Source organism: Micropterus salmoides, unplaced genomic scaffold, assembly GCF_014851395.1.
Source record: "Micropterus salmoides isolate LMB-PRFRI ecotype aquatic unplaced genomic scaffold, ASM1485139v1 Ms_hic_scaffold_18, whole genome shotgun sequence".
Lineage (NCBI taxonomy): Eukaryota > Metazoa > Chordata > Actinopteri > Centrarchiformes > Centrarchidae > Micropterus > Micropterus salmoides.
The window spans coordinates 11,421,992-11,444,255 of record NW_024040928.1 but is presented as its reverse complement, the minus strand read 5'-3'; the positions used below and the strand labels follow the sequence as shown (position 1 = coordinate 11,444,255).

Here is a 22,264-nt window from a genome sequence, read left to right as displayed (position 1 = left end):
CACACCTAAGGACAATTTAGAGACACCAATTAACCTAGCCTGCATGTTTTTGGATGGTGGGAGGAAGCCAGAGCACCCGGAGAGAACCCACACGGACAACATGCAAACTCCACACAGAAAGGCCGGGACAACCAGGGTTTGAACTGTGAGGCGACAGTGCTAACCACTGCACCACCGCGCTGCCCTGTAAAAGGCAAAGTAAAGTATTAAATTAAAATAATACATACAAGTATCAAATAGCAAAACTTGTTTTGCATGTAAATTGATCTAGAAATATTTTGTCAATGTTATTAGGTAGCTGGACAATATCTGAAAGTCATGTTCTCTACCCAAAAGTTATTCAGGAAAATATTAAAAATGCCCCAAAATGTGAAAACATTTGGATAGATAGCCTACAACGTTTGCTGACTTTTGAGGATTACCAGCTGATGTAGCTAGAAGGATACACTGTTAACAAGTAGGCCTAACGTATATTTATCACTTGTTTTTAATAAAATGGCCATCCTTTTAATTAAAACCAAGTGCACTGCTGAGAGTTTAACTGTGCATAATCTTGCCAAAGAAACAGTTTATCACGGTCAGCCATGTTATTTTTTACATTTGGCGTCATGCACCACCATGCAACTGAAACTGAAGTCGAATATTTCAACTTGGAAATTTCCCAGTTCCGGCCGGTCTGGAACACGGTTAGTTCTACCTGTGCTTTTCCTGCTATGACAATGACAAACTGTTTGCTGTGAAAAAGGTCTATGAATCAGAATTCATGTAGGAACATTAAAGAAACAAGATGTTAGCAAGGCTACCAAGATTCAGAGATTCTTAGAAATTAAAACAACATGTAAGCAAGATAAGTAGATAGGAAAAAATTACCATTGATATCATCAACTTGTCAGTCAAATCCAAAATATTAAGAATCTTGAGGGTGAGTTCACTGTTTATATAATTGTGTCTTTTTTTGTGTAAAGTTGAATTTATGTTTTTCAGTTGAACACCACAACATAATTCAAGAAGCAAGAAGCAAATTCAAGAAAATGCAGTTTGTGTTACATTCAATATAGTTTACCTCCTTTTATTACAAGTAGTGTTACTAGTCAATAAAAACTTGGAGGAAGAGGGGACAAGTCAAGAGGGTCACAACAGGAGAAGTTTGGGAACCACTGATTTACAGTAACAATGATCTCCTTGACAGTAACATCGGACCATTATCTACTATAAATAAATAAGCATTTCATTCTATGTAAAGACGTCTATGTTATAACTTTTGTAAAGTGTCAGATTGAGCACCATGGTATCCTATATCTGAAAGGATACAAAAAACAGACGTGGATTAAAAATGTCCCCACGCTCTAAAAGGAATGATAGCGGAGGCTGTTTTATTGCCCCATTTCCTCTTAGCACTGGATATACATTTCACCGAACTTGACAAAACCTGTGAAAAATGGCATAACTAACATTGAGTCTGTCCAGATATAAAATAGGAATGTCACTGTAAAGTCTAAACACAGGAGAGGAATAGATCTGGAAGGAGACATTTTAAACAAACATTACTCACACCCACTCAGGTCCCCCCCAGCTGCAGAGCTTCAGCAGCAAGGGCAGCAAGTGAAAGAGCTTCAGCAAAAGCTCTGGGACAAATGCCTTCCAAATCATACTCAAAAAGATTTAAAATTGGGAGAAAACACCCCGGGATTTCAGATGTTTGGTTTTAAATGAGCATGTATTTCACATACGCATGTAGTACACAGTATTGGCCATTATCTTGCTTTGGCTTCTTGCCGTCTGCTGAGTGGTGAGGTAGAGAAATGACTGAATGGCAGGCCTGCTGTTAGCTGTCTTATAGTCGAGCTGACTTGGCTACATGAGAGGTCGAGGATCTCTGAGCATCATACAGGAAGCTGCCCTGAGCCTGCTAATGCACTGGAGTGTGTGTGAAAGAGTGTGTGTTTGATTCTATGTGATTAAAGTTTTTTTGCTAATGTGTGGGCATGTCAAACAGTTAATGTTAAGGTATATATATATATATATATATATATATATATGTGTGTGTGTGTGTGTGTGTGTGTGTTGGGAAGAATGTCCAGGGAGTTATGCTTCTTCGTAGGCTGAGGCCTTGTCTTTTAACAGGTCCAGACACAAGTGACAGCTCCAGCTCCCTGTGGAGAGAGAGATGGAGAAAAAGAGGCTGAAATCTTTGTCCTCCTTTCCATATATAGCCTTTGCTTGTAGCTTCAAATATACAGCACATGACATATATACTATCACACCCTCTGATAATGGAATAAACCGATGAGAGTGGCTGTTATACCTTCTGGAGGCTGGGTCATTGGAGGCTTCAGGCAGTACATGTGGTATCCTCTGTCACAGTCATCACAGAACAGCAGCTGGTCCTACATCAGCAGCACAAAGTCAACATCTTATATATATAATATCTATAAAATATGTAGTGGGCAAAAATATCAATCTGAACGCTGAAGTAAGGAAGTGATTTTTTGTGTGACTAGCTCATGAATTTATGATAATTTACATATTTTCTCCAAAAGAGCAGCACATTTATTTTTCACTCTTAGAGAACATATTACGGAGTCAGCCACTGATGTAAAATATCACATCACAGCAGGGGTGATTAATCAAGTAAAATATCTGTGTTGGCAAGTATAGTAAGTTCAGTTTAATGTGTTGCATATGACTGTGGAAAGGTCACAACATTAAAAGGAATTCAAGTCAAATTTGGTGCACCTCAAAGAAAATTCAAATTCAAATAGCATTCAAATAGCATTCAAACACTGACATTTTTGGAGGATCTTCCCTCTCCCACAGTATACATACATCATTCTCTGAGGTGCCACAGACGCTGCAAGACTTGCACTCTATGCACTGCCACTGGTACGTCCTCACTGCCTGCATCATGTTGTCAGTGAACTGCAGACATGTTGGGTGACCTGGAGAGGGACGAGAAAAGTGAAGAAGAGGTGACAGAGTGGATTGCCAGAAGAATTTCCAAAGCAAAGTTAGCAGTGTTTTCTGATGTAACAGTTTAGAGACACGTGGCAGAAGCTCTGAGTTGGCGCTGACAGCAGATGCAGACAAAGACTGACACGTGTATTTACGTAATCCGTAAAAAGATGACTTACATTATCTGCAGCTGTATCTGATTGCACAAGTGCTTGCTTCAGGCTTTGATGTGCAGCAATGATGTATTTTTCTATGTTAATGATAGATTAATACCAGTATTTACACTGCTCAGATTTTGTAGTTCAGCTGCACTGCAACATTGCAACTTGAAGTCATTTTTGATGCTGTAGATTAAAAATGGTAATCTGGTGTAACAATAGGTTTAAATTGTTTTAAAGAAAATGTTTTGCCCTGGTTGAGATGCATCCATTTAGACAACATTATGTCTCCCTTCAAAATAAGATTGCCGAGTCTTTGAGCCACCGGTAGGTGTTTACTTGTCTGTCATTCAGACAACTGTAATTGCACCCCATATTGTTGACAGTCCATAGAGCTGGACGGAAAAGTAGCATCAAAAGCAATCTGGCCACAAAAGACAAGTGATTTTATATCTGGAAAGCGAAACACAAGCAGTTATGTGTGCACAGGAAAACACATTGTTATCATCTTCCCATGAACCTACAGCTGTGACAACACAAAAAGAATGGTATGTGGTATATATAAAATTGTCATCTTGTTCCCTGACTTAATAACTGTCTTTTATAGCCTCCCCATAGCTTCACAGTGCTGTCTGCATCTCATCTTGCACACAGTTATCTGCATCACCCTGGTATCAACGGGGTGTCAATGAGCCATGAATGAGCCATAATCAAGGATGAAGTGATTTATATCTGGACTGGGAAAGCAGCCAGAAACATTGAAAACATTCCCTATCAGCCTGCGATGGGTGAACAAAGAGAAACGTGAACTGAATAACTTTTCAGACAGAAATGTTAAAGCTGCTGCCTTCCTTTCAAAATTAAATGGAGGAATTACAGTTGGGGAGAAATTAACTGTGGCAGTTTAAATCATCTTAAATGGATACCACTTTGGAGAAAAGGTATTACGCATCAGTACTGCTACTGATGAAACAAAATATCTAGTCCTTAAAGACAGAGAGGAGCAATGGAGTGCCGATTGGCTCTTACCTCTCCGCTACATGTCCTCTTTAGCCAATGGAGTGACTCAAGAGTCCACGTTCATCCCTCCCCCTGCCACATTTGCGGCCACTCATGTAATTAATTCCTTTTTCTCTGGTCCATCGTGTCTGCTATTAACCTTTTTGGTCCAGAACTAATTAAGATGTAGCCACGAAGTTTAGTCTATGATCTTGATTATCTCATGCAAGCAAAGTCGTATGTAAGGACATTATTGTTTGTTTATGAAAAATGGAAAATGTGTTAATGTGTTGGACAGTAAAATCCACATGAGCATGGTTTAAAAAAAGCCTTTGTATCCACCTGGGACAACATTTCCAAGAAAAAGATGGCGTTAAATGTCTTTTGGAAAGAATTCATGTCCTTCATACTCTCTCAGAAAAGTTCAAAATAAATCTGTATATTTTTCTGGTAGGAGTGCCTTCAAGGGGAGCCACTGTACAACATTCTGCGCCTTCAAAGACTTTCAGTGTTCCCTTAATGAAAACATTTCATGAAAAAAGTCATTACTGCCACAAGGTCCGGCTTGAAGTCCCGTTATCAGCTGTCAGCCACAGCATCATCATCGTCTGAAAACAAAATGTCTTGCAGCTCGGCGTCTTCAAAGCCATGAAATGTAGAGGCCTCGCTGTCTGATGCCGCGTTGTCAAACAATTCTTCTAGAGCACTCAGCTTCCTCCCATCCTTCTTCCCTCCTCCTCTTCCAGCTACCATGAAAACATCAGCGTCAGAGCACAGACAAGGCCACATACTCTCGCAACTGTTCTAACAAAGTCTAGGGTAGCAAGAAAACACCTGACTTGCTGAAATGAAAACTCTGCTCTCTTACTGAACAAAACGGTTTGAGCTGATTCAAGAAAGGTTTTGCCCGTGATAAGGGAGGGGGGTAAGAAACAAAAATGCAGCCAAATGTGCCATAAGATAATGCATGAAAACTGAGCAACAAAAGAGTGAATGCATGTCGTCTATAGGCAGAAGTCCTTACAGATGGACGAGGCTGACATGGTGAAGCATGCATGATGGAAGCAAGCAGCGGGGCCTATGAATCAGTATTTTTTACAAGGGAAATTGTAAGCTTTTCCTGCAATTGGTTCTCACTTTTAATGGTCTACAAGGCTCATTGACAACCCACTGAAAAGACACTGTAGCAACATGAAAGCTCAATTCACTGCACGCCATAACCGGTTCTTTATCAAGTAAAGACACAGGTTAGTTTGAACAAAGATGACTTGGAACAACAGCTGAGGCTGTCCTTTGTATTTTAGTGATTTTTCACAAACTAAAAGGATCTGTGTGAACATTACTGTAAACTTTGTATTAATAGTAGCTTCTGAAGAGATCCCCCAAATAAATTACAATTAATCTAAATAGATATTTGATGCATAATGTAAGACTTCATCACATTTGTGGCCATTAGGGAAGAACCTTTTTAGTTCATGTATCAAAAATAAACATCGCAAGAAAGCGAGGAATAGACATGAACAAGATTGTGGATAAAAAGGAAGTAAAAGGAAATAAAAATGAGATGTGTAGTAGACACAAATTAAAGTGTGAAACTAGCAAACAACTAATTTCTGAAAATCTCAATAATTTCCCAAAGAAACATTTTACACCTATTCATTATCCTGCTGAAATTTAGAGGAGAAGATTGATACAACTCACAGGTGGGTTAAATATGAAGCTACAGCCAGCAGACCGTTCCCTTAGCTTAGCTTAGCTTAAACAGTGGGAACAGGGTGAAACAGCTAGACTGGCTCTGTCCAAAGGTACAGCACCTCTGAAGTTCACTAATATGTACAATGTTACATCTTGTTTATTTAAGCTGTACAAAAACCACATAGTGACAACAAGACTCCAGGAAGTCACTGCGCCTGGCCAAGACATAGTCCAGTGCAAAACAACTAAACAAAAATTACATAACTATTTAGTGAGATGCAGAAGTGTTTTTAGGCGGCTTGTTACCCCTGAACAGAACCAGGCTAGCTGTTTACCCCTGGTTCCAGTCTTTATGCTAAGCTAAACTAACTCCCTGCTGTCTGTAGCTTCATATTTATCCTACAGACATTAGAGTGTTATCAATCTTCTCATTTCATTCTTGGCAGGAAAGTATCTTTCCCAAAATGTCAAACTATAACGCTTGATTAGAGTGGGATAAGTAGTAGCTTTTGCTCGTACGACATTTTTAAAGTGCACTAATTTAATTGGCAGGAAAACAAAGCAAATACTTGTGGTCTACGTTAATGCTGACGTCAGCAAAGAACCTAAAGCCTTAATGGAAACCCTCCATGTTGTGGAGACTGGGAACTCACCGGAGCGTCCACAGTCAGAGCAGGACACCAGCTCCTCAGCCTGGCCTGTCTTCCTGTTTGAGTCCTGGTCTCCCAGGCAGAAGTCACAGTAGTCGTTGGGGATGATGGTACCGTCTGGGCCCTTTTGAGCTGTCAGCAGGAACAGACACATGTAAACAGAAAGACACGTGAGCTGCCACTCATTTTCTGAAGGCTTAAAAACCATCTGGGTTATCACAAACTGTGACTTGGAACATTTCATGCTTATGAGTGTGTGATGAGGAGTTTCTATCAGGAAAAGCATTAGGACATTTCTAGCAGTTACTGAAACCTTCTGTTGCTTCTATGTAATTACATCCTAGCCAGCATCTTACGTTTGTGGTTGTCCAAGCTACGCGGAGGAGATGGGCTCATCTCTGTTTCCTTCTCCTCCTCGCCCTCCTCCTCTGCCAAGTGAGTGTGGGCGTAGTGGTAACTCAGGCCAGGACGGTTCTTGTAACGCTTTCCACAGACTACAGATAAAACATCAAAAGTCCATTAGACACACGTAAAACCTTGTGCGGCGCACTGCACAGTCTGGCTTAACATGAACTGTTACACATTTCTAAAATTGGAATATAACATATTTTTATGGAAGGCGTCTGAGACAATTTGCAGGATTTTCAACTCACTGTCAGTATTTTTATGTTTGATGGTTTATCACTCTGCTAAATCAAAATCATATGTGCTGCAGAAAACAGACTCTTCCAATACATCTCCCCATGCTGCCATATGGACAATTTGTTCCACGAAAAAAGTGTATGCTTTGCTTTAGACTTAAATCTATGGCAAAAGTCAGGGACATACATAAATATGTTCACTTTTTTTACCATAACAACCTCAAAGGTGATGTCACTATTAGTTTAAGAAAGTGTTGTTGCGAGGATTTATTATTGCTTCTGACACGGCGAGAAAGAGGCTTATTAGTTATTTAATGCCACGCTTTTATAAAAAAAATCAGGCAATTATTTTATATGAAACACCATAGCTTTATTGATGAAAATTTTACAAGGAAGTCTAGTGAATAGATATTTAGACAGGACAACCATCCAGTATCTGTCTACAACTGTTTTAAAAATAAGATTATTATGAGCAAACCAACACAAGGTTTGAGCTTGACAGGCACATTTTTACCCTGCTGTTGCTGTACTGTAGGCATGGAAGTCACAATCTTAATATATAAAATCAGGATTGGTAAGGAAGCATTTTGTGTATGAAACTTAGGATCTATAGTCTACTACTGTAGTAGTTCTTGGGGTTATTTAAAGCTTAATGAGCACATTAGAGCAGTAGTCATCATAGAAGTGTCTTATTCAAGCTTCACTGTCTGTCTGTGAACTCCTCATCAATCCAATCCCAGGGTTAAAAACTGAAAAATTCAAAGAATTCCTCTGAGTGTAAACACTTCTACAATGGCTACATCTGTGGATCACATCACAGCTTGTGTGGCCTTAAGAAACATGCATCCCTCGGTGCGACATTAGTTGAGCTGCTGCTTAAGCATCATTTGGTGCATGCCTTGCAATAAGCAAGCATTAAGGCACAAGGCGTAGTGTTAGTGTCATGCAATGCTTGCACTGAATTTAGGAGCGGGTGTCTGGACTAGCATAAAGCAATTAAAGCATTAGATATTTCCAAAGCATCAGTATTCAGTCAGCCACTCCCACGCCAGATGCCCATGAGCAAAAAGGCACTAGAAAGACAAGATGGAGACAGGTTCAGATACCTTCTTCAGCCTTTTTTGAGTTATGCTTTTGTTTGTATCTATCTGGAACAGAGAAGACACAAAAGCAAATAATAAAGGAAAGACAGAACAAGACACAAAATGAGGATGAGATTTGTTTGTTTGAGCGGGGCTATCTCTGTTCACAACCCCATGGCAATCCATTCCTGGGGGGTTCTGCCCAAATACGTAAGTGGCATGCTAGTCGGGTCTGGATTCACAGCAAACTCTTTCTTCATGCTGCAGAGGACTGCTCTTAGAACAGAAGGAGACTTCAAAGATGAGAGAAAATGTATTTTCTGCTAGATTTGTCCCTGTTTATTAAACATATAGTGCAGCCTGAGACTTTGGCGCAGGCACGTAGAGCAAGGTTTCCTAACAATAGGAATTAACTAACTAGCCAGGATCTAAGGACAAAAGCTCCACTCCCTCGAGCTTTAGGAAGCACTGTGATTGTGGATTTATTTATACTAACATGTAAACCAAAAACCAATGACAGTGATCTCATGATGTCACACAAAGAATGAAGTTTTCTTTTCCCTTACTGTCACAGACGTAGGGTTTGTCCTGGTCATCCGTGTTAACGGGCTCTGTCCTTCTGCGACTGGATCCTCTGTTCTGAAATGAAACACAACAGGCGTCTGACATTTAAACCTCTGATGTATGAATATTTCAACTCAAATTTGGGATATTTAAGATTTAATTCCAAACAGCACACTGCAGACCCATACATTTTTATATGTATTTTAACATGCCATTAATTAATACATTTCGAAAACAAGGTTTGTTGGGAAGCAAAGACCTTAAGATGTGGCTCAAGTTTAAGAGAAGCATGCTGTAGAAATAAGTGTTGCACTAGATTTTGTATTGATGAAACAGTGTTACTATTCACACACACAAATAGGTATGTGCGTGCACACACTAACTTTGCCTCTGTTTCTGTTCTTTCTCTTTGGAATATCCATTTCAAAGTCTTCATCATCATGGAAACCGTCCCCATTTTCATCCGCCTCCAGAACTCTCTACAGAGCACACAATTACAGAAACAGTGAGGGTCAGAGGGGAGGGAGAAGAGTAAAACAAGGAATATTTTGATCATTTCACACCTCTAAGTTGCAAGCTCTTGTTTGCAATACCAACCTTTGCTCGCAGAACAACAGACAGACTTTATATTTGTTATACAATAGAGAATTTAAGATACTGTACATAATGCACAAATAATAAAATACCTGTATTTCCAGCATCGTCTCCTCTTCCTTACAGAGGTTGTTTTTTTTCTCCAGCAGGTTGTCCGCCCTAAGGAGGGCCTCCAAGGCTGTGGCCTCCGCCGGGGGAACCTCATGCTTTGGGGCCAGCTCGGCTTCTGTGGAGGTACAATAAGAGACAATAAAGAGCATTTGAGATGGCAGATGGTGTGCGTGCATGTTTTTTCTAAAAGTTTGTTGACCATGTTAAACACAAAAGTTAAACAAATTACATTTCCTCTACTGGCTCTTTGCTGGCCACTTTAGTAACCAGCTTTATGTCTGATCACATGATCAGAATTTTCAAAGTTATCATATTTAGAAAGCACTTTCAAAAAGCCCAGTTTTGAATGAACAACTAGTGCTAGTTTAGCATTGATGGAAGGCAAAAGCATCAGTATCAATGTGGACATTGTGTAAGTGTTCCCTCTGCATTGGACGTAAAGGCCGTTTTAACAGTTGTATGGCGGGCTGCCAGATTCAACATCAATAAAAAACTAAGGTGCACAGTAAGGGAAGATGAAATAATGAACCGAAACAAAAAAAACCCCATTGCTCATAGGCCTAACTTATATCTCCTGTATCTCACTCTCTCTTTATCACTTCGACTTTATCTTTCTTCCTCTCCCTCTTTTCATTTCCGTGGAGCTGAACTTGCTGCAGCGTAGACTCTCTGTCCTCGTCTTTGAACTCTGATGTCAGGATGAAAACAGAATGAAAGTAGGGATTTATAAGAGAGACAGGGAGCGAGCAGGTCTACAGATTCTTTAAGATGTTCTTATTGAATACTGAGCTGCTGTTTGTCTGTTGCTCCTACTTCCCTCCCCTTCCTCTTGTTTCCATTTGTGCAGGCTGACTTTGAACTGGCAACTGACAAGACATTTCCTCCGTCATCACTCTGTAACCCTCATCACAGATCCTAAACCTGCCCCACAACCCTCCTCCTATACCTCTGTTCTCTGCTGATCCCCTCCCTCCTCTTCTATGCTAAACCACTCCTTCATTTGATTTCCTCTCCCCCATTTTCTTTGCCCTCACCCATCTTCCTCCCCTTCTATAACCTCCTCACTCCTTCCTTGACTCTCCAGGACAAACATGAAGAAGAGAAAGAGGATACTACTGCTAAACTTAAAGGGACACTCCATGAATTTCACTTTACATGTCGGGAGAAGTTTGAAAAATGAACCCTGATGATGTCAAATTTTATAACAGAAAGCCTGTGTTTCTGTAGGTATGGGGGTTGAAAGAAGTGGGCCTTTTTTGGAGACAGGGGGTCTAATGAAATAGGCTATTGGGTTGCATTATGGGAAATGTAGGATCCAGAATTTTTAGAGCTTGACCCATACTAGGGACTAAAAATCAGGATAGAACTTTTTGGAAGTGCAAAACTGAATCACTGAAGTGTCCCCCTAATTTTGATTGGCCAATGCCATTACACCCCTGATAGTACACAACAAAGATGGGTAAGAAACCGTCTACTCAAGGTGAACATGAGAAAAAAGAGAACTTAAACTGCATGCTCACTGCATCTGTACATCTTAAAAAAGAATGTCGTAGTATAGTAAAACACCTTCATCAGATTCAACAGTTTTTATACCGAGTTTATACTGGGGGATGCAAAATAGCTGGTGAGGTATGGCCACTAACATGTTGAGCTGTGACATGAAGAAAAAGCAGAAGATCAAAACAAGGAATTCAATTCTGGTATCAAAGGATTTCAAAGTAACCTCGTGACAGAGCCCCTGTGTATCTTCACACACAGAGACAAACCTCAGGAAGCATTAAATAAACATAAAGCATTTCCAAATGCCTGGAAGGGGAGCACTTGCATTCCTCTGTCGTGTTATGATAGATATCTGGGCCAAAATACAGAACTGGATCTCTAAAAAACAAAAGTGGAGACTTGTACTCTTTCACCCTCAGCTACAAAGCCTTTCCTGCTCCTGGTAACAACCGTGTCTCGCTAGTTTCCTTTCCCTTCACATGCTCTGGTTGGTTGATTGGTTGGTTGGTTGCTGCCCCCCCCCCCCGAAAATGACTCTGCTTAAAGCTGAATCGCTCTTGGTAGAAGACTCTGGAGTATTAGATTGCGGCTGGACGACAGCGAGAGGGAAACAATGGTGTAGCAAAGCCGAAACAAAGACTTGCCTTTATTTCTACCCCCTTATCAAGTTCCTAGGGCATTCCTTTGCTAAAATCCCCTATAACACACACATATGCATGCATGGATGAATACACACACATACACACACACAAAAGCACACACTTCCATCTCATAAGACTCACTTGCATTAATGCCTCATGGACAAATGATTATAGAGGCCCAGTTAGGGTGCTTCTGTGCTGCAACAGAGAGCGAGAGTCATGTGCGGGGGTGTTTGTGCGCTTATGTATGCGTGTGTGTGTATGTGCGTGTGTGTCTACTGCCAGAGAACAGAGAGAGGAGGCATTGATTCGGGGAAGAGAATGAACCTGGAGACCTGGCGAGAGAGACAGGCTAACCAGAGCCAGATGGTCAGATAGCGAACATTAACGCCACTCAGCACGCCTGAAGCTCTGTGCACAGAGGGCATAAACACAATGTACGTGTGCTTTTATTTGAACATAGTGTGAACACAGAAATGAGTACCAGTTAAAGTGGCTTTCATTGTATGACTCTGGGTCGATACTGCTGTGCTCAAGCCATTCAAATCAATGCGCTGCGTGTGTGTGTTTGCCTAACCTAGTCGAAGCTCACACAGGCGGAGCTGGGGATCCAGGGGTGGGTGGAGTCGCCTCTTCTTTCTCCAGCAACGAGCAGGGTAGGTATACATCTGTCCAGCCGCCTGACCTGGACACACACACAAACATATTCATATTTACAGATGTACACACATGCAGAGACACAGGCACACAGGAAGAATTTTAACAACCACTGACAAGCTTAAAATTTTAACAAAATGTGCATTGAGCCCCCAACACACACATACGCACACATAGTGGACTGGTCTTGGTTTCCTGACACTTAATATGTCTTGCTTTCAGTGCTCGGTGTAATGGTCCATGTATTCAGAAGGAAAAAAAAATCCTGCCATTATGGTCAGATTCCAGAAACTGTTTGTCACAAAAGCCTGAAATTTTGTCGACCGTGTTGTGGATGCTTTATCAGACATATCCGTGTAGAAATGTTACTTGATGTTGAGGACAGTTATATTCAGCTTTACTCCGATTAACAATTTAACTAACTTTGCTTTGTCATTATTTCAGCGAAGAACACTTAGAGAATATTTTGGTCTCTGCCCTCGTGTCTAATCATATTCCGCCATTAGCTTAGCAGAAGGCTGGGATGGATGGAAAGAAGCGTAATATTCCATCAACATGAGCGGAGACAAAAAATCAAGAGAAGGAGGAGGGGAGGGACAAATCCAGAATAAATGCATATAATGTGACTAAGGTCTGCCACAAAGTATAGGGTGTGGCCTGAAGGGCTTTGCATACAAGATGGAGTGCAGGCTATTTGTGGCCAGCTCTCAGTAAAGAGCAGATTGTTCCCTTTGGCTTTACAGGCGACCCAGATGTGCATAAAGCATTCTGACTGCTCATCTCAGGATAAATCAGCAAGTGGTAACTAAAATATATAAAAGAGGGGCTGGCTTGCTTTTTTATTGAGGGAGGAGATTTATAGGTCCTTTTTTATCAATCCATATTTATGCATTTGTGCTTATTTGGTTTCCTGCTGAGAGCTAGATATAAGGACTATATCCAGCTCTCAGCATAAGGACTGGAAGCAGCTGGAATCAGCTAGCCCAGCTCTGTCCCAAGGTAACAAAATCTACCTACTGGCATCTCTAAAGCTCGGTTAATTAACATGTTAGATTTCACAGTGACCTCATGGAGTCTAAATTGTTTGCCTGACAATCATCGTCTCCAAGACTCTGGGAAATTACTGTAAGTATTATGGCACATAACCCCTCTGTAAAACTAGACCTTTATGTTTTAACAGTACGTTCAGTTTTTGGAATGGTACATATAATATGGACCAAAAAGTGTCTGTTAAGATTCTCAGTCATCCAGGTCATAGTTATCCAACGAAGGTTAAAGCCAACGAAGTCCAACCTTCGTTGGATGGACCAAAAAACAGATCTACAGCACTTAGAACATAGAAAGCCATATCAGTAGCATGGATTTGTTCAGTAGATCAGATGGTGCCTCCCACCTGGCTGGCGGTGGCGCTTTTCCATCCAGATGTAGCAGTTGTTCTGTGCCACACCAGTTTGCGAGTCCAGGAATGGCATGCGCACGCTGCGTTCGGCACAGAGGCGGGCATTGTAGCTGCGACAGTGTTCGATAGCCTCCCTATAGAACTGGTCCCCGAGCCTGAAAACCGACAGACAGTCAGAGAAATTGGCAGGAAACAGTCAGATAGACAGAGAAGAAACAAAGACATACATCAGTTGTGATTTATTGAATGTAAAGCATTAGGCTCATTATTGTTCAGTTCTACAACAAATGCTCCACTCATTCAAAAAAACATCTCTTTGTGGAACTCAAGTTACCCACAAGTAGCATTAGTCCTATTTCTGACATTGATCCAAGCTATTTGAAGCACGCTGCTTCAATTTCTGTTTTCTGTGCACTGAGTCATCCCTGCCGTTTAAGTCCTATCAGCTAAACGCTAACATTTTTTGGATGGTTAATGGCAATAACACGTGTTGGGTGGCTGATGATTTGGTACGGTCTGCATATTAAGTATCTGTTCAGTCCAGGCTAGCCCATACTCCTCTTCACATTTTGGCCCAGTTTGTTGTGTAAAGTCTGGCTTTGCTGCGTAGGCTACATCAGATGAAACATGAAGACAGCTGACCATCTACACAGGCTGAGCACAATAAGGGAACCACGATGAACCATAAGAGTAGAAGAAATTGTTTCATCCTGTCCAATTGATAAATAAGCCAGAGTGTCGTACTGAACTCCACATAACATATGGGCTACACACACACACACACACACACACACACACACACACTATCGGCTGGAGGGTATCAATCAGGATGTGAGCCATCGATAATCTCCACAGTCTCTGTCTAGAAGCACAATGTCTGCAGCTAAGATCATTAGAGACAGATAGAAAAAACCAAGATGACTCAACAGTACAACAGACAGTCATCCAGTCTCTCTGACTGGCTGAGCAGAGATAGGCGCTTTGTGGACTCTCTACACAGATATGTAAAGAATGCCCAGCTGGACAAAGACCAGCACTCTGGTCACACTGAATATCACAAAGATGTGCAGTGTGCAGTGCGGAGGAAGAGGGTGGGAGGGGGTGTTGCATTTACAAATGAAGGAGAAAGGAGAGAGAGTTCAGGAGACGAGACAGGTATGAAGAAGGTAACTGAGTACAGATGAAGGTTCATATCTCACAGCTGTGTTATAGCATCTTCTTCACACTAAAATGTGAATTACACCTCAAAGCTGGCTACTGCCGCATCTGGACAAAGATCAGAAATGAATGGGAGATTTGCTGGTATTCTGTGCTGTACCATAAATATTATTGCTTTTTCCTCAGAGGACAGCAGCTGACCAAAATGAACCCTGACAAGAGGAAAGGCAACAAACTAATTGCATACAGAAACAAAAACAAAAAAATATATTCTTTGATGGAAAAAACTTAAATTATTCTACACCTTATTTAAGTGTGGCTGTGACTAATATATGCTCATCACATGTGATTTTGTACGGATAAAAAAAACAATACAAGATATAACATTTTAATTAGTGAGATTTATTTTTTTACCTTTGAAAAGAGACATGCTGGCAGTTTCCCCCTCATTGCAGTCTTAATGCTATGCTAAGCTAACCATCTCCTGGCTCCAGCTTAATACTTGCCATACAGATAATGTATGATCGTACATAGGTGTCATTTACACTGGGGACGCTGAGGACATGTCCCCATCACTTTTTTAGCGGCATTTGTTAAAAATGTTCTGAAACAAGAAATGTTAACTAACAAATGATGGTATTGATGATCAAATGACCCAGTTTTTTTTTATTTTCTCCCTGTAACCAGTTTAAAAAAAGGAGTGAAGACTAAATTTTCTGTTTCCCTTTATATAAATAAATACATTTCCATCATAAATTAGTGCAGACATTTTCACCAGAATGCAGGAAATTAAGTGTTTAATGCTCAACATTGTGTCTCATCACGCCCTTATGTCCCCACCTAAAGTGACGCCCTTATCATCGCAGTATCTATCTTCTCTTCTGACATGCAAGAAGGCAGAAAAGCCTGTTTCCTAAAATGTATTATTACTTTATGGCATAGATGTCTTTCTCTCACTCAAATACCATTTTTGAGAGGTTTAGCAGAGAAATTAGCGCTAGTGACGTACACCAGTGTGGAGGCAGTTGAACCAGTAGCACAGCAAATATGCAAGAAGTCAAACCTTTACATTGGCTCTGCGTGCACCTTCAGTGCCAGTGTGTGTGCAGTGTGACAACTGGGCTCAAACACATGTGGCGGTTTGCAGGCTGAGGTTTTTGTCAAGAGACCCACAGAGATGAGGAATGCAGCTGGTGTTTATTGCGTTTTTACAGTATGACACAGTGATCCAGACAAATCCGAATCATCAGAAGAGACTTCCTGTCACATAACTCACATTCCCAGAGGTAAAGCGTTGGCTCTGCTTTCACTATGTGTTGCCTGAAATGAATGTGTGTGTGTGTGTGTGGACCTACAGGCATTTCTCCTCATCTGTCTTCCCCACTCTTCTTCCTCCCTGTGTCATCCCAGATTGCCTGTACGTTTCTGTCCTATTTCAAACAACAAAGCGTCTGTATAATGTCCCCGGACAGGCTTCATAAACTCTTACATAAGCCGAAGTGTGCCTGCTGTGCAGTTGTTTGAGAAGTGTGTTCATGTGTTTGTTTAAGTGAGAGTCAAGAGTGTGGATATGTGTGTGTATGCCTCCAAGACCATCTGTCTATCGGTCTACATGTCCTGAGAGATCCTCCCCCACCCTCCAAACCTGGTTCAACCATCAGAGATTGTACTGTGCTCCTGTTTGCACCCATTAGTCGACTTCTATGATTCTTCTTCTGATCCTGGCGATGGGGCTTATGTAAGTTGAGTTTTGCATGTCGGGGAACGCATTCCTCTTGGTCAACAGCTTCCTGGATACTGATGGAATCTGCAGTTGCAGTGTGTGTGTGTGTGTGTGTGTGTGTGTGTGTTTGTGTCTGCATATACCACTGTGACTGTCTCAGTTGCTCCCATACTAGCACAGAGGAGCTTTGTGTGTGTGACGGTCAATCTTTTCACTGCCAAGTATAGAAGCGGTGATGGGCCGAGCGCCATTTCATCAGTTTCATCAATGATAAACGTTCACTGGTCGATGTTTCCAGGTAAAAAGCTCATCGAGACAGAGCTTATGGGAATTATAAATATTGAAACTTACACTTAATCCTTAGCCAAAGGGGAGAGGTAGCTCTGTAAATCGGCCTTTCAGCCTGGATGTCACTCCTCTCCATCAATCTTAATGTTATCTACCACCTATTTCTGTCAGTTATGTATTGCTCGCAGAACACTCTGTTCCTCCCTGCTAAATAGAATAATTAATCACTGAAAGAACTCATCGGTGGTTTAATAAATCACTGTCGTACTTCTCTCCACATTCGTGTTCATTAGTCTGCAATCTCGTCTACCCTGTTTCCTTCCCGTTTCAACAAGTACAGAAACGTTTAATGTGACACATCTTAGTTGCCTTCACTGCTTCCAGCTTCTCTGCTTTAATCTTTTCGCTATCATCAGACCATTTTGTGTTTTTTAAGGCTGTAGGTCAGATTGAACCAGCAATTTCATTGTGTCACCTTGAGCTCTGAGAAATTATAATTTGTAATTCTTCAGTTAATTCAGAAAATACTTATTTACTTCACAATGAAAATAACTGTTAGTTGAAATTCTATTTAATTTTGAATTTTATTCTTATTATCAACCGTATCATGATTGTTGTTTTTCTTTACTGGGTTAAAGAAAAAAACAAAACAAAAAAAATAACACCTTTGTCAATCATTTTAATGAGCTCTCTGCTTTGAAGCAGCATCTCGGCTAATGGCGTAGGTTATGGGGTCCATGAGACCACCAGAGAAAGACAGACAAGTGATGCACAACTGTAGAATTAAAAACATATTCTATTTTTCTTTTTCTTTTTTTATTATAAGGTGAACTGTACAATTTAATGATTAAGACGTTTAGGTGTTGTGATCATCTTGGAAGAGAAGCCGAGTTGAAATATTGCTCTGTCTTTATAACGCTTAGCGTTTGAAAGAAATGCTATATTTTATAACAGTAGTGCTTCTGTGTCCTTCAATATCTTTTCAATGTCTTTCACTAAAATCAGTTTGTGCCACTCCAACAAGGCAGCTGTTTTTGGAGTCATACAGACATCCCGGGTAAAAACTGATCACCTCAATGTTATTTTATTCAAGTTAATTAACTTTATATATTTTACTATTAATGCTTTCATCATGTCTTCTGATTAATGACTTTACAAACTTTTTAGATAAACGATATATAATTTAGAAACTGAGCACACTCAGACGTCAGAAGACACAGAGATGCGGTTGTTGTATGTGGTGCTTTATTCAAGATTTAAAAGAAGATAACTTTTGATCCAGATTCATTCATTCTAAAATTGTAGTAACCGTTCTTAGAGTAGTACTAATAGTATTGTATTGTATTTAGTGGTAATTATACTGTCAGTCAGGATCGTTTTTGTACTTGTGTTTTTGCACTGTTAACTCAGTTAGAAACCTAACTCTTTATCAATACAAGCCTCAGCCTGACAGATGTACCTTTCTATTAAAGGTTCCACTGGAACATATATATTAGTCTCAAAGGAAACTTAAACACAGCTAATAGTGTCAGGGAATGATGGGGGTTTACAACAAATTAGGCAACAGATAAGTGAGGAGAGAGGAAGTCCACTTTTGGCTGGGAATAGGTAAGAGGCCCCAAAGGAAGTGCAGGGCAGGGCACGAGCATGTGGGCAGTGATAGGCGTCTTTGTGGCACTATGTAGGCCGAGCAGTGGGGTGAAGCAGAGAGGAGGGAGACGAAGAAGAGAAGGAGGAGCCGAGGAGGCAGAACGGGAGGGAAGAGGAGGGGTCCGATATATCCCGGGGCACACGTGTTCCCTTTCAAACCCTGTCACACTCATTCTCTCTCAAACATGAGGATGTGTGTACGCACTCACGCACACACACACATACACAATCTTGCCCGTGCGCAAACATACAAAGGGAATGAAAGGGAAAGGTGCAGAGTGAAGTCGGAAGGGGGGGGTAGAGCAAGCAGCAAAGGAGGAAAGGGTGTTGCAAAAGGGAAACCCTGATTTAGATGCTGCTGCTGCTGTTGTTGTTTTGCTGGGGCGAGGGAGGTGTGTATGTGAGTGTGTGTGTGTGTGTGTGTGTGTGTGTGTGGAGGGGGGGGGGGGGCTGCAGGCTGGTGAGGTGAAGGAGTGGAAGCTGAAGACGTGGACTGAACGATAACTCACATCCACTCAGCATGGGATCACTGGAGGAAATCTGAGAAAATTTGTCTCCAAAGGAAAAGATACTATTTTATATGTGAAGAATAACATGCATCCACATCATCTCTGAGAAATCACACTCATACACACACACACACAAAAACACATAAAGAGAGAAAACGTGCCAGTTCCATGTGCACAGCAGGAAAAAGCAGGATCACTGCATGGAGCTTTCTATAAAAAATGTTCCTGGCCATTTAATTCCCCATGCCTGGAAACCATTCCCGGACATTCCCATTCCCCGGGCTCGGGTAGACAAAGGCCAGAGTTCTCCCCTGCACTGAGGGTGTAGTATAAATGTATGCAGTAAATGTAGCCAGACAGACAACCCCCTCACCCCCCATACCTCCATCACTCACTCATGCTCCCTCTCACGCAAATTGGGGGAGGGGCGGGCAGCTACAGAACCACCCACACACGCAACAAACACACACAATAAAAACACAACCCCACACACGTTGACTCCCCTCCACCTCCCACACACACCACCTTCTCCTTTACTTTCCCTAAATATCAGCCCACGTCCTTTCAATCTTTATGCAAACACGGCCTTGCCGTTGTCCACCTCAGCTCTTGTGTTCAGTGTAAATCCAAAATGATAAGACAGAAGGTGAAAGGACACATAATGTGCACAAAAACACATCTCTCCATGTGAACTGCGTCGCTCATTTGAATCCTTCTCATGTCAGCTCTTCATTAAGTCCCATCTCACACATCAGATCGCAATCACAAAGAAGCCTTTGTAGAATTGATAGTTTAAATAAATCGAGTAAATATGCACGGCTAAACATGACTGAAAGAGTCCGGAGAGCCAGGTGTATTTACTGCTGGCTGATGGCGGCTGTAATTCATCTTTCAGAGCTGAGCACTGGGCGAAAGGGCAGGCAAGATTATTACCACGTCCCTATGGAGTGCGTATGATTTACCAGCCACATCCTGAGGACAGACGACAAGCTTGGCCGAAATGTACACCACAACAGTATTTCCCATGGTAATAATAACTCATATGTTACTTGATATTAGCTCTTACTCACTCCTACACGGTAACTTTACATACATTTTTAGACAGTTTTTCTCTTGTATTATGGTGCGGGCTTATGTTTTGGTAGGTGGAGTCCTGCCTCCAAGCTACACATACATACATTGTTTTGCCTTTTTGCAGAAATTGGATGGGGGAGGCAGGTTCTGCCACATATATGAAGGGCAGATGGGGTTCCCTCCCGCCACCTCTCCCTCTGCCCCAGCATCAGTCTGTCTGTCTTTACGTGTACATCTCCCTCTCTCAACAGATGGAGCAAGGAGAGTAGTGGGACGCCCCTAATCTGCTGCTCTACATGCACAACTGCAGACACACACACACACACACACACACACACATATACACCTACATTCTCTACAGCCTAATCTTTTACAGCAGCTTAAAGCCTTTTTTTCAAGTGCTGTTTGTCCAGTAAGATATTTTTCAGTTGTCAACAAAGAGCGTACAAAACAAGAGCATAATGCGTTCTCACTGTACTTATTTCATCCTCCTTTCCTTTCCTCTGAGTATGATTACAGAAAATGTTATGAAGCACAAGAATGGTTGTGTAAAAAAAAAAAACTTAAGAGGATGTACAGCTGATGACTATATTTGACAGCTGATTTTATTCTCACATATGCAAATTGATACCTCACTTGTCCACGCCATCAGATCAAAGTTAGTAAAGTTAATTTTATTCCTGCCAAAACGTTCTTTGTTTCAAACATCATTATGCCCTGGTACATTGGTACTTTATGGTACATTCCACAGGACCTGTGGCAAACGTCTGCTCTGAGCCAGCAGGGAGACAGACATGCATTCAGCAATATAGACTGAGATGAAGGTTATGAGTGCATTTCATGCAGGGCAGACATAACGGGGTGTCTGTCTGCATGCCTCAAACAACAAATCTGTGCTCAATTCCATTCATATTCTATCCATTAATATTGCATTAATAACTTGGTCTGTAAAAAGTAAACTATAGTTTCTTATTTGACTATTTTTGCATATTTTTATTCCAAGGTAACATAATGTTTGCTGCTCAGTGATTAATATTTCTACAAATCCGAAATTGCTAATTCGCCGATTATTATTAGGATTAAGATCAGACAGTGATCCGTTTTAAAATCAAAAACCCGCCATAACACATTACAGGTTTCCTCTACATGCTCGATAGGAGGTTAATTTAAATACTGTATTCTAACATATAATAATGTGCTGCGCATTGTGGAAATGCATTTGACACTCGCAGCAAAAGCACGAGCATCGCAATGAGCGAGGGTCGCCCTCTCAATGTGCGCTTTGTGACATTAATTGCATGAAATTATCTATGCAAATGCTCCCATCTAGCACTGACAAAGAGCCCCCTGCATGCAAACTTCTTTCAACCGTGTTTATAAGGCAAATTGTGGACAATGGCAACTTTCTGCCTAAGTGAAACCAAGTGCATGAGAGTGAGTGTGGACATTAGCGCGCGGGGTTGGAGATGTTTTCTCTGCAGATTGTGCATGAGTGCATGCTTTCATATTAGAATTACACAACACATCAAACACGCAACGGTACCTGCAGAAAACACATGGCTACATGGCAAAAGCGTATATTTTGTGATTCTTACTTAAACGCGCGTTTAACTCTATATAAGTTACAGCAACCACGACATGCAATAAAACTATGCAATCATTTCACAACATTTTCTGAAATTTACTCACGATTTTAGAGGATTATGAATGACAGTCGCCATTTTCCTGCTGGACTGTAACGTAATATTCCAAATCTCTGTGTAGTTTGGGACCCTTGTGAAAAAAAACACAACAGCCAATGCGGTCCTGGGCACTCTGCTCCCTACCAATACAACACCAGCATCAATACATTAGGCGTGGCCTCAGAGAAATCTGTCAACATGAAGTCCTCATGGTAGTAATAATTTAATTTCCTTTTTTTTAATGAAAACGTCACAGTTTTATATACGAATATTAAACATCATTACCATGCCATCTATAGTTTTTGTTGGTTTAAGGGTTTATGGCTGTTTGGTTTGGACACTGATCCACCAGCCTGTAATACGAACATTTATTTTTAATTTATCAGAATTAAAAGGGGGTAAATGAAATGCACGTTTTAGATTGAGGAGCACATACGTTGTGTTAGTACTTTAGAGTATTTTGAATGTCCATCGTCCGTCAATCAAATGTATAATATATATGTTATGATGCCTGGCTGTGACTTCACAAAGAAAACA

The 22,264-nt window shown here is 41.1% G+C and overlaps 1 protein-coding gene across 4 annotated transcripts; it reads right to left on the bottom strand.

The window, feature by feature from the left end:
* Positions 1–1,354: 1,354 nt before the first annotated feature.
* dpf3 (D4, zinc and double PHD fingers, family 3) lies at positions 1,355–21,909 on the bottom strand. Of its 4 annotated transcripts, XM_038727281.1 has the most exons (12): positions 21,735–21,897; positions 13,638–13,798; positions 12,165–12,272; positions 9,428–9,561; positions 9,125–9,220; positions 8,744–8,816; positions 8,202–8,243; positions 6,811–6,948; positions 6,458–6,586; positions 2,827–2,939; positions 2,306–2,387; positions 1,355–2,153 (listed from the first exon to the last, which is right to left on the bottom strand). In XM_038727281.1, exons 1-12 carry the CDS (start codon positions 21,764–21,766, stop codon positions 2,086–2,088), a joined length of 1,176 nt encoding a protein of 391 aa, XP_038583209.1. In that variant the 5' UTR covers positions 21,767–21,897; the 3' UTR covers positions 1,355–2,085. The 4 variants fall into 4 exon arrangements, 2 of the variants coding, with proteins under 2 accessions (XP_038583209.1, XP_038583210.1); XM_038727282.1 differs by lacking the exon at positions 8,202–8,243; XR_005445395.1 differs by lacking the exons at positions 1,355–2,153; positions 2,306–2,387 and adding an exon at positions 4,140–4,855 and having other exon boundaries at positions 21,735–21,908.
* Between the last annotated feature and the right edge of the window lie 355 nt (positions 21,910–22,264).